The 18,375-nt window shown below is 40.5% G+C and overlaps 1 protein-coding gene across 2 annotated transcripts in view; it reads right to left on the reverse strand.

Moving 5' to 3' along the window:
* The window catches only part of PTPN14 (protein tyrosine phosphatase non-receptor type 14), a 111,901-nt gene that overhangs the window by 15,496 nt on the left and 78,030 nt on the right, over positions 1-18,375 (reverse strand). For both annotated transcript variants that reach the window (XM_048299755.1, XM_048299756.1), the window contains 8 exons: positions 16,544-16,632; positions 14,852-14,939; positions 14,108-14,190; positions 11,774-11,831; positions 8,432-8,510; positions 5,289-6,778; positions 2,517-2,660; positions 1,275-1,493 (listed from right to left, as the gene is read on the reverse strand). In XM_048299755.1, coding sequence (XP_048155712.1) covers positions 1,275-1,493; positions 2,517-2,660; positions 5,289-6,778; positions 8,432-8,510; positions 11,774-11,831; positions 14,108-14,190; positions 14,852-14,939; positions 16,544-16,632 — 2,250 coding nt within the window. The remainder of the gene's footprint in view (positions 1-1,274; positions 1,494-2,516; positions 2,661-5,288; positions 6,779-8,431; positions 8,511-11,773; positions 11,832-14,107; positions 14,191-14,851; positions 14,940-16,543; positions 16,633-18,375) is intronic.

Below are 18,375 nucleotides of genomic sequence, written 5' to 3' on the forward strand. Positions count from 1 at the left end.
AGTGTGCTGCTGAGGTAAATTTCACAGATGCAATTTCACCTTCTAAGCAAAAGCACATCTGCTTGGCTTCTGAAAGCGCTGCTCCGAGTGCAGGAGGAAAACCCTGCCAAGGCCCTCTGTCAGGCATCAAAACACTGCTGCCTGTTCCTGGGTGCTCTATGGACACAAGATGTGTCTGTGTCCAACAGCAACACACAAGATAAAATGTGGACTCAAAATTAGCCAGGGAAAATGGCATCATTTAGGAATATCTTTTTTTTTTTTTCCCCTCCACCTAATTTGTAGGTGGAAAAATCTGGGCTCAGAAATTCATCATCATAGCAATGTCTGATTATGCTAAAACTCAGTATCTGCTTCCTACCAGGCTATGCAGAAAAGTGATAAACTGCCCAGATCCTGGTTCAGAAATTGTTTTGGACCACCAGGATTTAACACTGTAAATCACAGCCAAGGCCACCAAGAGTCTTTAAACTTTTAAAAGGATTTTACTCAAGGAAAATATTAATTTAACAGGATGTTTTATTAATTATTTTTGAATTATTTCGTTTTAATTTGGATTTTGACAATGAGAAAACACAGACAACCCTCTCTTACAACAGAATCTGTCATCTGATGCAGGCAATTTCTGTTACTTCTCTCAGGGTACAGTAAAAGCCAACAGAGGACTTTGCAAATACTGCTGGAAGCTTAAAGAAAAACAAACATCTGCAGTCACTGGAGCATAGTTCACTGTTGAAACTGACCATGCTTGTAAATACAGTCAGATCATATCTTTAATTATTTCTATATTGAATTAACATGAAATCTGAAGTTTCTTGTTAAAAACATGACTTGAAACATGGAAGTTCAATGCAGTTTCCAGTCAGAGATGCAGGGATCTTATTAGTAAGTCAGTCCATACTTAAAAAAATTTCTTTCTCACTCTGCAGGTATTGTGGCTGATCTAATGCACTTTCATGAGGTTTAATAAACATGGCACCTCTTCCTACACTAACCAATAAAGCCATTCCACAACAAGCTGGCAGAGGTAGGCACAAAAAAGCCAGGATGCCTCTCTAAAATGACTTCCCAGTCTCCAGCAGTTAAATCAACTTATGCATGTTAGTCGATAGGGGACTTCAGAGATGCCCATGGTGACACACAAAGGTATAATGATGCATCCTAAACCTTTTCAGAAGCTCCAAAGGTAAGGAAAATGCTGCTGTGCAGCCAGAAATGCAAACAAAGCTTTAGCACACCTTCATTTGCCAAGCAAAACTCAAGCAGACTTTTACCTTGATGTGTGAAGCATTGATGTAGCCTGTGTTATTTTCTTTGGTCGGCACCAGCTCCACTCGGTTCTCCTCATAAGGAATGACCTCTCTGATGCGGTTGCGCTCCGTGTTTTCAGGCAGGGCAGCAGTGGTGAAGATCCCATCTGCCTTTTTCTTTGGAATCTGCTCATACTCTGTAAACACCATCCCCTCTTCCAGCTTCCTCTTGAAGATTTTGCACTAGGATTTAACCAAAAGGAACACCAATCCATTAATGCTTCTGGGAAGAACATTTACCACTAGACCCATCCATCCATTCTTTGAATTCCAATACACAGCCATAGCATTCTCTCACTCACTCCTTCTGCAGTTATCTGAGGAAGTATTACACACTTATTTCTATCAAATGAAACCACAGGCAAATTTTTCAGTTTTACATTCCACCTCCACATTTTTGAAGACTGATAGCATAAAAAGCAAACCTGTGCTAAATAATCTTGGTTCAGTAAGAATTTGAGTACGAATACACAATTTCAACATAATAGGTATTTTAATTTTTTTTTTCCGGAAGAAGATTGTACTGCAAGAAGTGTGAGGGGGCCCACATGTTCAAAATACTGCCTAACTCACAAGGATGCAATGTCTGTGGTTGAACACAACCCCACATACTAACAGGTGGAGGTGAAGTGCTGCTCCCTAAGTATCAGACAACACAAGGTTGCAAAATTCTATCCAGAAAACCAGAAAGATTCTTTGCAAATTTGCTTCTCAAATCTTAAGAGCAGCAACTGTTTTTAATTTCTGAGATTCCATATACACGCACGCACTCGTGTGTGCAGACATCAGGAGGCAAACAACTTCTTTTTTTTAAATTTAATCCCATTAGAGACATTAACCAAACTCCTCAGCTGTATCAGAACATGAAAGACAGTATCTATGGGTGAGCACTGCAGAACTTCGCCTGACCAAGTGAAAAATGTGCTAAGTGTTAGATTTACAGATTGATCTTGTACAACATTGTACAGTCAGGTGAAACAGAGAAGAGCCTCCATTTTCACTGACTTCAGTAAATGTTCAAGACATTTAATGCTTTGCCTCCATTCAAAGACATACCAGTGTTAGCCACAGACCTTTTGCATTAATGGCTCTGAAAACTTTTAAGAGAACATTTTTTCACATTTTAAATCAAATTTTAGTATTTTAGATACTTCATGCTGCTGGGAACAAAGGGAACAAGCAACATTTCACGAGGCTCCATCTTACCCTCTCATCCATTGGCACCTTGGCAACTTCATCCTGGCTGTCCTCCGGCACTGGAACCCTAGCAACTGACAGTCCGTTCAGTGCTGCCAACATCAAGGGCCTCTTCTGGGCCTCCAGGCCTGCCATCTTCTGCTTTTCTAGATTCTTTTGGCAAGAAAAGGCACGTTTTCATCTCTGTGTGATTATTTATAATGCCAGTAAAATGCTGGAATGTTTTTTTAATCTCCAAAATCTGCAACTCTCTGGCCAAGGAATGCAGATGATCACCATTAGCATCGTAAATTCAAATACAACCTCTATTCTTCCTGTTATTCCTCAAAGGCCTGCTCCTACATGAGCACAGAATTTTAATTTCAAAGAAGCAATCCCAGCACGTAACACAGTTTACACGCCACTAATACAGTCTCAAGCATTTTCCTGCAGACATTATTCTGAATGCAGGACGCAGAAAGCATCACCCTGTTACGTTAAAGTAGCACTACCAAAGCCAAGATACCTGGGGCATCTTTTAAAAAGCAGTAATTTCAATCTATAACAAGCACTAAAACACAGGCCATTGTTTCTCTTCTGTGATGGTAATACTTAAAATGAGGAGTCTTCTGATGCACTCAGCTTTTATGGTGATTCAAACAGCACCCATGATATATTTTGCACTAAAAACTGAGCTTGCATGTCCCAGAAACTGAATGCAACAGCAGCCAGGGAGGGATATTATTTATCATATTCATGAATCATAATATGGTATGGAGAACCAGAGCATGAATTTTAAATTCATCCTGCTGCCCCCTCCTTATGCCACTGGGAGCTGAAGCATCAAAAAAGACAGAGCATCTCCAGAAGTACCCAAATTAGGAATATTTTATTCCATTTCCTTAACAGCTCTTTCTGCTGGATTTGGACGGAGGGATAAGCAGAAGGGGTGCCTGGTTCTCAGCACACATATGGAAGCTGTGGTCACCAGATGGGCCAAGCTCAGCTCCTAGAAACACACTACTGAACCTGAATGCCCTCAGACATACGTAAATGGCCTGATTTTTCAAAAGCTTGTGAGCTTTTTCCTCACCACTGGGTTCCTCCAGAGCACTAAGCAAAAAAACAAACATCCAAACCACTCTGGCTTCTTTTTATACTTCCAGAAAGCAGGAAATGCAAGTATTTTTCCTTTGTTTGGGAATGTTATTTTTATTACTTCAAAGGTGAAAGAGAAGAAAGTCTGTGCTTAACAGGTCACGGTCACCAAATTACCATTAATGTAACACCTGATTTCTGTGACAAAAGGAAGGTCCCCACATGTCAAGATTCCTGATCTAGGCTGAAACCACCTTAAAAGCTTAATGCTAAGGCTACCCCTTTACTTTCAAAACAACAACAGAAAAAGGGACCTTTTGACCAAAGTGATCTCAATGGCTATTGCAGAGGAAGAATATTCAAACATCTAAGATCTCTTCCCACCTTCATTTCCATCCTAAAATCCTGTAGGCTCCTGCTTTTCACTAATTTTTCTTTCCTCAGAAGATCAAAAGAGCATATGCATGCTTATTGCTATGTCTATTCATTAATGAAAAATTATGTTTTATAGTCAAGTATCTATTTTACATTAAAGTTTTAATTTAAATTTAAAGTTTAGGAGTTGGCAAGGACTAAATTCAGTCTCCATGTTGCAATTTAGTAGCTCAGGCTTTATTGCTAACAATTACATCAGCACAAGGATGCCCAATGGACAAGAATAATGTTTAGAAAATTTCTTGAATATACAGTAGTATTTAAATCTAGCAAGTTATTGATCTTGTACAGTACAAACTCTTTTCTGCTTTGGACCATTTAGGTGCTTTATTAATTTGTTTCAGGAATTGTTTTTGTTTCAGACCTCAGTACTGAAAACAAGAACTACAGCATACACTTTGGTTTCTGTGACTGCATCTGTACTGCTCACAGCACCAGAGCAGCTACATATGTAGGTCACTAAGTGATAAGCACCCCTCATATTTCTGTCATTGCCTTTAAATACTTCTTATTTTAAATTCATTGCAAGTTTAACAGAACCCTATTTCTCATACTTGAGTGCATTTTTAAAAAAATAAACAATCCAGATGCTCAACCACACAGCCTCTACATCTGCTGCTTCTCTATTTAGATATCCGGTTCCTCAGTTACTGGCAAAACCAACAATCCATACTCTAGAGCTACCAGGGTTTTATTCAGACAACTATGTTACATAAAGAGGCAGGAAACGGAATTAAAGATTGATTGCAAAAAATCCTGAGTTGCCATTATTATGTGATACTTCACGTGACATCCTTGCAAAGGAGGAATAAAACATCAGTGCCAAAAACACAACCTCCCACCCATCTCAGCAAACACATTCCAGACTCGCCCTGCCCTCAAATCCTGAAGGGAAGCAGGCATCAAGGGGGGCTTTGACATCAGCCTCCTCGTCCCTGGCTGCATGCCCTGCCACCTACCTCCAGCCAGCACTGCTGCCAGGGTGGTGGCATCCTCAACCGGGTCAGACACAGGTCTGGCCAGCAGCCAAAGAGCCACAGCTGAGGAAACAGACAAGCCCAAGCAGTGCATGGGATCAGCCCCCTTGAAGGCCCACAAAACCAAATTGTATGTGGCACTTAATATCACATTTCCCAACTTTAAGCAAATCCACAGCTTCCCACCCACATGTTCCCCAGAGCTTACTGACCCAACAGTTTTCTGATACGGAAGTTGACCTGTGTGATTACTAATTTCCAAGAAGCCACCGCAACAGAGGAAGGCACTTACCCTCATCATGATCTCTCTTTCTATAATGCTGTCCTCGATAGAAAACATTTCCGACACGGGCCTTTCCTTGACCGGTTCTTTCTTGACTCGCTCCTTCACGCTGGTGAGGTCAGGCTCTGAGATAGAGGGCCCCAGGGAAGACCCATTTATTGCCACTTGATCAGTTCGAGAGACACTGATGGCTTTGGAAGGCCCTGGCCTCATGGCCTTAGCCCTGGCTACAGCCACAGAAATGCTAACGTGGTCCTGCCTCAGTGCTCCGTTGCTGACACTTTTACGAGGCCCAGGATACTCTGGAGGAGGTTTATTTGGTATTCTAGCCAAGGCAGCTTGCAGCTGAGCACTGTACTCCATGTTCTCATGGAGGGCTGTTATCCGAGACACAGATTCTTGGGTTTCTTCCTCCTCTTCGCTTTCACTGCTGTGTATCAGCATTGTGGCATCAGAAAATGTCTTTTTGTGGTGGTAATGAGGAACTTGCTGAACCTCGTGCCCCATCTGAACCGACTCTTCCGGCTGCACCTGCTCCCGCAAAGTGTTCCTGCGTGGCAGAGGGGCGTTCAAAGTTTTTAAGGCCATGGCTTCTATGCCACGCACCATATTGCTGATGACCTCCAGGCTGTGGCGCTTGTTCACCGCCGCGTGATGCTTCACGGCCATGAGGGGCTCGCTGACCTCCTGCAGTGACTGCCGCACCACCGGCGAGCTGTCCTCCTGGAAGGTTTTCACCGAGAGCTGGACCTTACGAGTGACCAAGTCAGGGCTGCTGCCACTGACATACTTGTGCCGGTGGCTGGCCAGGTCGGGCGTGCTGGTGGCCGGACGCGGGCGTGGGTATGGAGGCGGGGGTCTGAAGAGATAGTTCTTTAACATGTGGGCAGTGTTGTAGCTCTGGCTGCTCTGCAGCTGCATGTTGGCAAGTTCTGGGGTGCTGACCGTGTGGGATATGGCACTGGCTGCTGTCTTATTCTGAGCAGCATTGTTAGGGTTCATTTGGTCAGATGGGGCCACAGGCTTGTTATAGCCACCCCCCTGGGGCCCGTAGGTGATCGTGTAAGGGTGCCTCTCTCGAATCTCAGGCTGGCTGTAAACTAGGTCTTCCGGCTGGTTATAAGCATGTGTGTTTCCAATATTGAGATTCCTCAAAGACTGACTTTGGCTATCCATCTGGATCACCCCTCTCTTCATTTGCCTCATGACAGTTTCATAATCTGGAGTTGGCCTGTAAGATGGGACGATGATTGCACTATGTCTGTGGCTGGGGATGTAGTCTGCTCTCATGATGTCGCTTCCCGGGATGCTCAGATTTGAGGACATTGGAGATGCCTGGATGAAGTTCTGTGAGCGATTGAGAGAGTTCATGCTGTGGGCACTGCATACACTCCCATTGGGTCCATTACCATTCAAGTAGCTGAAGTCCATTGGACACCTATCCAAACTGGTCTGAGACCTACAGTAGAAAGTTTCTTCATTTCCATGGAAAATGCTATCTGTGTAGAGCAGAGAGAGAAATGTTGACAATTTTAACCCACAAGGACTCATCCATTGTTAACAAAACTTCAAATGCAGTCTGCAGCAGTGAGTACAGAGACAGCTTAGTGCACAAGTGCAGGGAACATTCGGTCTTGGGAGCATCCTTGAGCCACTGAAATAGAACTAAAGCAAAGCTACTAACATAAACACTCCCAGCACTTAGCAAAATATGGTAGTAGTTCAGATCCTTGTGGGAAACATGAAACAGGAAAGAGAGGAAGTGTTTTTGCCTGAGGTGGCAGGGAAGAATAAAGGGGCATCTCCTCCCTCAGCATCATGGAAGGGTTGACTGCTGCTGACACCTTAAAACTCCAGCGCTGCGAGCATACAGTTAACCTGAAAAATTCTCTTGTCTCTTCTGTTGATACACAGCTGTCTGAGATTCATAGTAGCAGAGGACTGTGAAATTGGAAATCCTACTTTAGACCAATCAACAGTTTTGAGGATCTGAAGTATGACACAGCTGGGTGATCAAAGCTCAGGGAAAAAAAAAGAAAAAAAAAACCCAAATAACAAACCACCCTACAGATGCACTATAGAATGTTAAATACTTCAGCAAAGCATATCTTTGCTGAAATCAAGACAGTAAAGATCATATCCCTGGGTCACAACTTTAATGCAAGACTCTCTCTGCTGAAAATCTTGTAAGAAAAAAGTAACAGTTCCCCAAACTCAGAAATCAGCTAGTTCTTTGAAAATATAGAAAAGTCTGTTGTAAACCTAAGGGAACTTGACAATTCTTCTAAAATTGAGAATATCCTTCACAGCCTCACCTTCACAATAAACCAGTAGTAGCCACTAAGTCACATCTACTGTATGCAAGGAACTCGACTGAATGGCTCCTTTCAAGACCTATCAAATTCTACCTTAAAAATAGTCAGATCCCACAACCTGAAAACACTTACAGGTGTGACTGAGAGTTCCTCTGCTCGTGAGAGCACTTCAGCTGTACCTCTCATGAACTGCAAAGAACAGCCTAACAGACCTGGCTATGTGTATTCCAAAAGGTGGGGTGGTTAAGGGTGTGAGACTGAAGGTGTTTAGGAGCTGGGCTCCATTCCCAGACTTGATCAAAGTAACCTGGCACAACCTCTTTAAGAATTTATTTGTCAAACATGGGCGTAAAAATAGTTAACCCTCCTTGTGTCCATAAGGCTAACAACACAGGCAGATGGTGGTGAAAAATCAGCAGAAAAGATTGTCTACAGATACAGTTTCATGGATGGAACATTATGATTTCTCCTACAATAAAAGCTTTTTGCTGTCTCCTTTTTCCTCACTCGGTTTCTCTCCCTGGCCCCAGCTGGCACTGCCTTTGAGTACAGCCATCATACTCCCTTTAGAAATTATTTTTTCAGCTCACTGAACTGGAATACCAAGTTTAAGGTCCATATAATCATACACAGATATTTTAAGGAAATTTGAAAACTGAAATTGGACTTGAAACAGAAGACTTACTGCAACATTAACTATAAAACTGCTAGTTCTCCTGCAGCAGCAGCTCCCATTTGACCATGATGGCATTATAAATCTAGACACAAAGCTTAGGAGCTGCTTTGAATACACATAAAATCGAAGTACATTAAAGGCAAAATATATGCTCTAAGTACCTTGTGAATTATGTGTTTCAGTGTAGTGTTCTCCACATTGGACATGCATAGGAGGCAGTATAAAAGGATGTTGTCTTGGCTGAAATAAAAGAACAAGGGGAAAAAAAAAAAAGTATTAGAACTTCATTTGCTACAATTTTTGCAACTGAAACAGGAAAATGGTTCTATGCCCTTTCCACTGAATACTGCTCTTTCTTACCCAGCCAAAGACACGTCTTGGCAATTCCTTATGGAACAGAGAATAACTTTTTGTAAATTGCTTGCTAAATTTTGTTACAGAGCCCAAAGCTGACCAGTTAAGACTCCTTTAAGCTCAACCACTTCAGAAAACAACATCCACAATTTCAGCTCTTTTAAAATTCTTCACATTTTCATTAAAAGCCCTTGCCCTTGAAGAATTAAATCCAAACAAAACAGACACCTAATCGGGACAAAAGCAGAGATGGAACAAATTCAAGGACTTAGGACACTGTTACACAAGCAATAGGCTTAAAATAACTCTGTAAATTACATGAACATTGAATTCCTTAGATAATAAATTCGAGTTTACTCCAATAATCTGCACTGAAACAAATTTTTTAACGCAAGTCTCAGAGGGGGCAATTCAGCATGAAATCAGCAGGATCATTTCAGGAAGAATAAATCAGAGCTGATGCCATATTCCCCAGCTTTGTCCCTTGGTAAACTGACCTGTTTTGCAATTCTACTTTGCCACCTGCACTGCAATGTCCTGTCTGGTGTCACTGAGCAAAGTTTATGAAAACATATTTCAATACATGAAGTAAGCAGAAGGACAAGGAAGACACTCCTGTCTCATGAATGTGTCTTCCTTAACAGCAGAATAAGGACTTTTCCTCCAGGCTGATTCAAGTAGTTCAAACTATTAAGGAATACTGTGGATGACCAAGGCAAAAAACCCCACACAATCTGCCTTTGTGCGCACACGCACCAAATGAGCACCATGCAAGTTTGCTAGTGAAGAGGGGGTGGGAAAGAAGCAAGATTTACATTTTCTATGTAAGTGGTGAGAAGGAATGAGAATCAAAGATACTCAGTATGAATTCTTGCATACAAAATAGCTGTGTTAAGCCAGAGCTGGAAAACAACAACAAGTATTTCTGCTACAAGAATTACTTCCAAAGGTGTAAAACCCTAGCTCACTGAACAACCTGGGCCAAGGAGACTGCTGTTGACAACCTTAGGAGGAGCTGAGGCTGGAACTAACCAAGATGCTGGAAAACCTAACAAATGGAGGGCAGAGGAAAAGTGCAAGGAAAGAGAATTGACTTCTACTAGGAATGTGTATATATCTGGAGCAGACAGTTTCCTTTGTGATAGATGTTATGAAAGGTATCTGCAAGAAATTTGGAATTTTTCTTTTTAAGGCCCATCTGCCTCTTTTGACAAAAGAGAATCCTGAGGTCTGCAGAACAACAGTATCCAAATTAACAAGCACTTGGATTTTTTTAAAAATCAGGTAATTAAACATACCATTATATTAAGATCTCCTACACTGAGGGGGCTTTTCTGGAAAACCAACATTGCTGGGTGGTCTGACAGGAGAAAGAGACAGCAGAAACCATGCCAAAACCATATAAAGGGTCTTGATCTGAAAGTAAAGAACATGATCCCTAGTGAAGTGGCAGAGCCTCACCCCAAAGATTCCACTTCACTTCCCATTCCTGCCAACTGATTTATTACTAAACAAGACAAATGAATAGGTAGGTGTATGGAGGTATGTGCAGTGCAGACAACAGTCAGGAGGGCTGCTTTTTTTTTCCTTCCAAAGAGAACTGTTCCAACAAGTTCACAGAACAATTATGAAAAAGGCAGCTGAAAGTTCACCGTGAGCAGCCAGCAGCCCAGTGCACTTTTCAATTGATGACCCTGCATTCTTCCTCTTGATCTGCCTGAGACTTTGGGGTTTTAAAACTCGTTGCATGCTTATGTTCAAAACAAAGTGGCAGCAGGATTTGTTTTTTTCTTTTGAAAGAGCAGATCTCCATTTTTCATATATAATATAGAAAAGACTTCTTCCCCTCGTGATATAAGAGGCCCTAGCATCAAAATGCAAAGTGCAGTTCATTTCTTCACCTTCAGTTTTTCATAGTCATTTCCAGGGATCAAACTCATAGATACCAAAAATACTGTAAATATGCCTCTCAGAAAATGTGATACACAGCCTGCATACCGCATCCTGACACCTCAGAAACAAGCTACGAATGGAAAGACAAAGAAATCTGGAGGCAGCTAAAGCAGCTTTCCTGCCAGTGGCTGGGAAACACAGAGTGCAACTTTTAGATCTAATGGACTGTAAACACATACACAGGAAAATAATCTCTGTCGGAATCTGCAGAGATAAAGCTGTCCTAATATCACTACCTGCTTAAGCTTAATTTTGGAACACTTTCACAAGCTGTAATGATGCTGTGGGGAAATGTCAAGAAAACACTTGCCCACATCAGCATTCTGCCATGCAGCAATCGGGTTATGGACTTTTCACTCTGGAAAGGTCTACAAAGTAGGTATTAACCTATATCACACATGAAAACTGGCAACCTGCATAGAGATAATATTGCCCTCTGTCTAAGGAACCAGCAGTGCTACTGTTACAGAAATTAAGAATCTGTTAAATAAGATTAAAAAATACTGACATGCTAGATGTTAAAATTTAATCCAAAAAGAGTTTCTTTAGAACTGAAGGGAGGAAAAAAGACCTCACACATTGTTGGGGTTTTTTTTGGAAATATTTCAGGAAAAAATTACCCAGTTTTGTCAGATTTATAGTGTTTCTGGAGATTAGTTAAATGGAAATAAATACAATTTAGGAAGAACTCTGAATCACAATCCTGACTGATTCTAACAGTTTAACTTAAATTAACAGTAACTTCACACATAAAATAGGATCCTAACCCAAGAAACTGGTAAATTGTAAGCAGTCTTTAAACAAAAACATGAGGATTGAAGAAATGTGAAACATAACATTATGTAATGACTAGGTTTTGATGCATACAGCACAAGACACTTCAAATTCTTTCTAGAGGATTATTTTCTCTACATATTGAAATAACCTCAATCCAGCAGAAAAGATGCCCAGTTTCTCCAGGGCAAATAAAAATATAATGCCTTGAAGACTGTAATTTTTACTACTCAGTGGCGATATTATCCAGTTAAACTAATCAATCCGGGCAGTAACACCCTTGAAACTCATTCCAATGATATTGCCTTCAAGAAATGAGTTAATGGGCTTATTTGAAATTTAGAAAGTGGTTCATCTTACACAACGCCTCATCCCATTAGAAATGGTATAGATATTCTTAAAGACCTCACTGTGGCACGTACCAAAGATGACCTACTCCAGGTTGGCCGTCGTCGGATAGGGGGAGGAGAATTTGATTGTCTGTGGAGGAAAAAGAGAAATGACAGAAACTACGATATCTCAATTCTGAGTCAAGAATGAATGGGAAAAAGAAGACATGAAGAATCTGTTTGTATTACTCATTACTGAGATCTTCGGATATATGAATAAATGAAATTAACTCAGGTTCTCCTTTAAATCCTTTAAATAAGTATTCCCATTCCAAACTATACATGCCTTTTGTTCATTATCCTATTTGGCTTACTTGGAAACACAAGAAAGAAAAATTCTGGTTTAAAATGAATTAAGTCTCATAAGTAAAAAAACTGAACATGGCACACAGGTACAGTCTCAGGTGACGTAATGTGAACATTAAAAGAAGGACAATTTTATGAAATTGACAGCAATCACTCCAAAGCAAAGCACACAGATCAGGAAGAAAAGGAAAAAACCAACTGGTTAGACAATACTAGGAGAGCCACATAACATGTTAGAGCAGCCAGGTGCGGTGGAAGGAATAAGGGATGTAGGAGGAAAAAAAAATACGAGGAAGGGAAAGAAACAAGTTGAAGGAGATAGAAATATAGTGCTTACGTGAAGAGAGGAAAGGTGGAATTTGTCCTCTTACAGTTTCTGATCTGGTGAATGATGTTATGTGCGATTAGAGGAAAGGCACGCAGGAAAACAAACAACTATCATTTTAACACAGAGGGCAAGAAAATTATTTGGCTAGAAAACACGCACTGGCATATGCTGTCATCAGTATCTGTGGCTCTAGCACACAAGATTATACCACATGAGACTGTGGTAAGGGGAGCAGTTCTAATGACAAAAATATATTTAAACTTGTTATTTCACTCTTTGACTTCATGACATTCCCTACCTTTATTAGCCCAAATATTTGCAAGTTGCCTATGAAACTGCTTTATACACCCCATTCATGGGACCCACATACTTAGGGTTCAGTGTTTAGGAAGAAACATGATCAAAAGCTATTGCTTCCTCAGTCTGGATTATGATTGGTAACAGAAAGTCCTCTCTGTTGACCCCATCACACAGCTTCAAAGGGGGAAATATCCCAAGGTGAGACACTATGGTATTTTGTTTTCTTTCTTGACTGTCACAGGGGAAACAGTGAGAAGCTCCCTTTGAATTCAATCCCTCTGGAACCATTACAACTGAATTTAGCATTGGACATTTGAAATCCATTATATGGTGCTAAGAAATGTCTTTTCTCCGCTCACCTCCCAAGAACTCTAAGTGCCATGTAAAATCTAATCAACACCTCTTTTGTGTAAGTGAAGAGATCACTCAAAGCATTTCACCTCACTGGACTCTCCTATGCTCTAACTCACCATATGTTAATACAACGTGTGCACACATGAAAGACCTTCCAATCTTCCCCTCATCATTTTGGCTTTATTTTCCAACAGATGGCATTACCTAGCTGAACAGATGGGATGTCCAGCTCTAACTAGAGTTGTTGATAGAGATGAGACTTCTTCATGGTAAGTTTTGCAAGAATTTAATGTTCTCTGCTATACACACCCAGCACACCATGAAAATTTCTCAAAACTCTAACCTTTTGAAAGCCAAATTTATCTCAATCTGAAAATGTGTGCTAGTGTAAATGAAACATCTCAGCTAACCAACAGACTTTTGAATTAAAGCTAAAGTCGAATGAATTCCTCCTTCAGTTAGAAGGAATCCACCTGTGTGAGAGGACTAGCTCAAGGCCAGTTTCTAAGAAAGTGCTCAAACCAGACCCTAAAGGAGACTTCAGGTTTAGATTTACAATCTCTGCTGCATTGTGGCAGTACAGCTATGCAGATTAACGCACCCAGGTGTCCTCCCTTGTTCAGCACACGTAAGAGGCAGACAAATTATGCTGCCCAAACTAGAAGATGACAACCTGCACTTTACAGTGCCCTTAGCTGCTGGATGGGCAGTGCATTTGCTACGACAGCTCACACTTTGGCATGATAACGTCACCCTTCACTTCAGTTTGTACTGACACTCTGGGCTATCAACAGCAGACACCAAGGCCTTTGATTCAAGACTCTCTGTAGGATTTGGCTGCTTGCAGACCACCAAAGCTCACAAGGCTCAGAATGAAATTTCATTCTCAACTGTCTGTTCTTGCTGTTGGTTAAAACAAAACAGAAAAAAAAGGGAAAGGGGAAAAGAATAACTGACAAACGTGACTAGGAAAAAAAAACCAAAAAAACCCCCAAATTTAAATGAAACCAGACATGCCAAAACTCAGAGCAATTCCAAAGCAAGGTGCCAGAAAACAACTGTGAAGCAGGAGTACTCACTCTGTGCAGATTTTGTTCTGTTTGTAAAACTTGTGTCTTGATGCAAACAGACGTGAAATATATTTGGCATTTTCAAGATCATCCTTTAAAAATGAGAAAAAAAAAAAAAGAAAATAAATTATTTAATTTGTTATTCTTACCAAGAAGTGACAAAGAAGTTTTTTTAAAAATCCAGCTGCAGGAAGGCTTGGTAAGGTCCATCATGTACTGAATCTGGCTCCCAAGAACACATCTAGTGGTCTCAAGAGCATTCAAGGCATAGGATTACTGAAACCCAGTGGTGTGCATTTACACACTGTCATTTCACTGCTAAGGCACAGTAGAGGGGGACAGCAACAAAAAAAATGGCTCAAGCTTGCTGGTCCAGTTTCTATACTGGTCTTGGTTCAGAGAGATGTGGAGTGATTTTAAACAGCACACAACAGCACCACAGCCTTCTAAGTTCCAGTATATGCACACACGGTAGCTCATGCCCTATTTCTACTTATGCTGCTGTATTTATGCCATCAAAAAGCACTTCAGTTTTTTGCAGACTTCCCAGCATAGCATAATTCAGGATGCTTGGAAGAAAATACAGAAATCAGTACCTAAATGAAGTTAATTTCACTTTCTGCATAAAGTACAGCATGAACTGTGAGGGGGGTAGTGTTATGCAAGTGAGCCTCTTTGAGAAAAGTGGAATTTTAAAGGTTTATTTTTACATAAGTAGCTTTCTTGATGACACTGATCAGATCTTTTTCTTACTGTGTGAAAGAGTACATTCTCTTCTTTGTTGATCAACTCTAGAACAATTGAAGACTTGTTATGAGCGATATTCCCAATGTCATTCCACCTGCAGAGTGAAAAAAATGCATTAGAGTTTGCCAACACATACATTCGAACATTTCACAAACACAGTAAGAATCCCTTAGTCAACATCAGTCTCATTTTATGGGAAAGCATTTCAGTAGCTTTTTGGTGAAGAAATATGGTCAGGAAGTCATGTTCTGATTAAAAGTGAAAGGATATTCATTTCTTTACCCAAAGCAGGAGAGTTAAAAGCGTTCTTTAAAAACGCAAAGTTGATGACTCACAATAGAGGACACATTGAAAACACATCAATGATAAACATTTTACTGAACTGTGGCATTTTGGAACTGATTGATTTTAGCCATATGCAACAGAATTATTTTAAGTGCCATTCCTCCCCAAATGCTGTTTCCACCTTTCATTCAGTGCCAACTCTTCCTAAAGAAGGTTAACTTGACAACAGGGTTATGTAGGCTGTGCATACCATGTTAATACTCTGGCTTTATGTTTGCAATTTTTTTTTCCCCCAAGTAATTGTCAGGTTGCCCAAGATCTGAGTTATAATCTTCTTACAAATAGCTGACAGACATTTGCGTACATTGCATGCAATCCAAGGGGATGGAAAGGACTTGTTTGTTCTGTTTGCAGCATGCATTCCTCTTCATGTCATGGCAGGATGCGTGCAGTGCATATTTCCAAATAGTAAGAATCCCAGCATCAACTCTCATTTCTACATGTAAAGAAACTTCTTGTTGTTGTCACTGGGCCCAATTAAAGGATTATCTCGTTTCTTCTCAAAATTACACATGCAAAACATCAGCTATGTGGAAAAGGGAGCACTAACATTTTTTAAGCTGACTAATGAAAGCCCTTTTAAGGCAATGCCCCCCCCAAAAATTCCAGCTTCAGTCTGATATAAGCCTTAGCTACTGACTGAAAACCAACCAATGCACCTTGAAAAACACAACTTTTGGGCTGCACAAAATTCCTGCTCTAATCACAGGGACTAGTAAAAATCCACTTCAAGTAAACAGCAACAGTAATAAAAATACCCACTAGAAGAGTAGAAAAGAAGAGTGAAACTGTCCTCCCTGGAATCATGGAGATTTCTAGCAACATTTTCATGCAGAAAAAACCCACAAAAGAAAGTTAATGGATAAGTCATTATTATTAACCAAAATAAACAGTGGAAGAAACAATAGAGTGACACAGCCATGATTTTCAAAATCATGGAATGAGAAAGTTCAACTTTTTTTTAGTGGGGCACCTAAATACGGCAACCAGATTTTCAGAAGTGTTGAGCTCTCAGGCTGCCAACCATGAGGTTTACCAGATTTGTACTCAGCAGCATCAAAGAAGAAGACATAAAGACAAGAAAAGAAAAGAGATCAAAGCCTTGTAAACTAGAACAAGATATATGACAGGCTACTACAACTTTCTTGCCATCCAACCCATTCACAGACAATAGAAATTATTCTTTATCTAATCTCTTTGGGCCAAGAGACCAATCCTGACAACAGCAAGGTTACTACTCCTTAGTTAAGAGGATTGGCACTATTACAGTCACACATGTAAGTGAGGAAAAAGTCCCACACATAGAGCTCTGGAAAGAAACTCACTTTAAATACAAAACACCATCATTTTTACCTATAAATCACAGTCGTCCTTCCAATTCTGTTTTTTATGAAGATGCCCATGAAGAAAATACCAAGGTGTATGTCATTTCCATGGTTATCCTGCAGAGAAAGGATAATAAATTTAAATTAATAAAGAAACTGGCCAATATGTGTATAGGAATGCAGGCTGAAGTACCAAAGAGAAGCCCTTCAGTGTGGATGCAGGACTAACCTATATTATACTGCTTGACTGGACTCTGATTTTCATTACTTCAGAGCAGTTAGCATTTAAGGGGATTCATTGTGCTGATTAGTGAGAACAGAAGAAGGCTAAAAGAGCTCAAAGTTCTCCTCTCTCAAACACCACGCGGACCACAAACTGGCATTCATTGTATAAGACCCCACACATCCCCTCTCTTTGTGATTACAGCTATCTAGAGCCCATAAGAATACCAAAAGCAATAGTTCTCTTTCACAGTCATGGTATTTCTCCAGACATCTGTTAAAACATGTAGAGATTTCAGAACACCACACCTGGAGATGGAATCCCTCTCAAAAACTCTGCCCTTCACACTTCCTCCTTTAAGTACTCTGTGTAGAAGTTCACAGCATGTCACCTCAAAAAGTACTTCCATCTCTATGCAGATACATCCTCCATTGATTTTCAATTGTTGGGTTAAATATCCAACTGCACATACCACATAAAAACAATGCAAAAACAGTGGACTCTAAGAAGTCCTACTGTTTTTGCACCTACCCATGTTTCCTTGTAGGCTCCTGTTTGAAAACCACATGCTACTGATCCATTTTGAAATCAGTTTTCTTAAGAGAAACCCTTTCCTTTTTTTTGGCTACAAAAGCTTAATACTGTTGACAAAGAGGTTTTTCTACATTTATCAACAAGCAAGAACAGTTCCCCCTCAGCTGCATATATAGTAATTGATTCACACTTTAAAGTGGCAAATAGAAGTCACGCTAACACCATGAGTGTGGTTAGAAAGAACGGCAGTTAATGCACTATGCCTGCACAAAAAACTATCAGGTGCCCCTGCATTTTAATAGACCAGATCAGAGCTGTTCTCCTGGCCTTGCCGTGCTTGATCCTCAGAAGGCAACGATGGAGTATCTGCACCTGTTTAAGTACTGAGTGCCAGGTCTTTTGCAAACAAACCATGGATGGCAATTCATCCACAAGCCAGCAGAGAATCAGCAGTTTAGTCTGATGAGAGGACAACACACTCTTCTGCCTTGTGCCGGGGGGAGTTTTACAAAGCAAAAAGATTGGGAATGTGTGGGGGAAAATGTATGTATTTTTATACATACAAATACATATATCTACATGTGTGCATGTATACATACAAATATCTGTATGGAAAGAAAGACACATACTTCTAATAACACTTTCTACCAGGACAAAAAGAGAAATCTTTCCTTCTTCCCTTTGAATGCAGTTCTGTTTGTCTCCAAGGCCAGCATGCTGCTCTTTGATGCAAGGCTGACACGTTCCTGCCATTTTGCAGAGCACCCAGTCCACTGTTCATACTGACCTTACTGACACATGCAGTAGTATCTAAGGACACTTCCAACACAGAAATCTTTTGCGGTAGTATTCAGCATTATTCCAAATTAATTTGAGGAAAGCTTTCATTTCTTTCATTGACAATAAACATTCCAGAATTTTGTTTGGTGGGTTGAAAGTTTTTTGCCATTCAGCTCCTCCCCTCCAGGCCAATTCTGAGATTGGCACCAAAGGATCAATTTTGACTTTTTGTTTGGTGTGTGGCTGTGCTTGTTTTTAAATTCCAAGTTATCTTTAACTAGCAGTAAAACCATTCACAATCCCTACTCAGGGTGGCTGGGTAG

This window comes from Corvus hawaiiensis, chromosome 3 (genome assembly GCF_020740725.1).
Source record: "Corvus hawaiiensis isolate bCorHaw1 chromosome 3, bCorHaw1.pri.cur, whole genome shotgun sequence".
Lineage (NCBI taxonomy): Eukaryota > Metazoa > Chordata > Aves > Passeriformes > Corvidae > Corvus > Corvus hawaiiensis.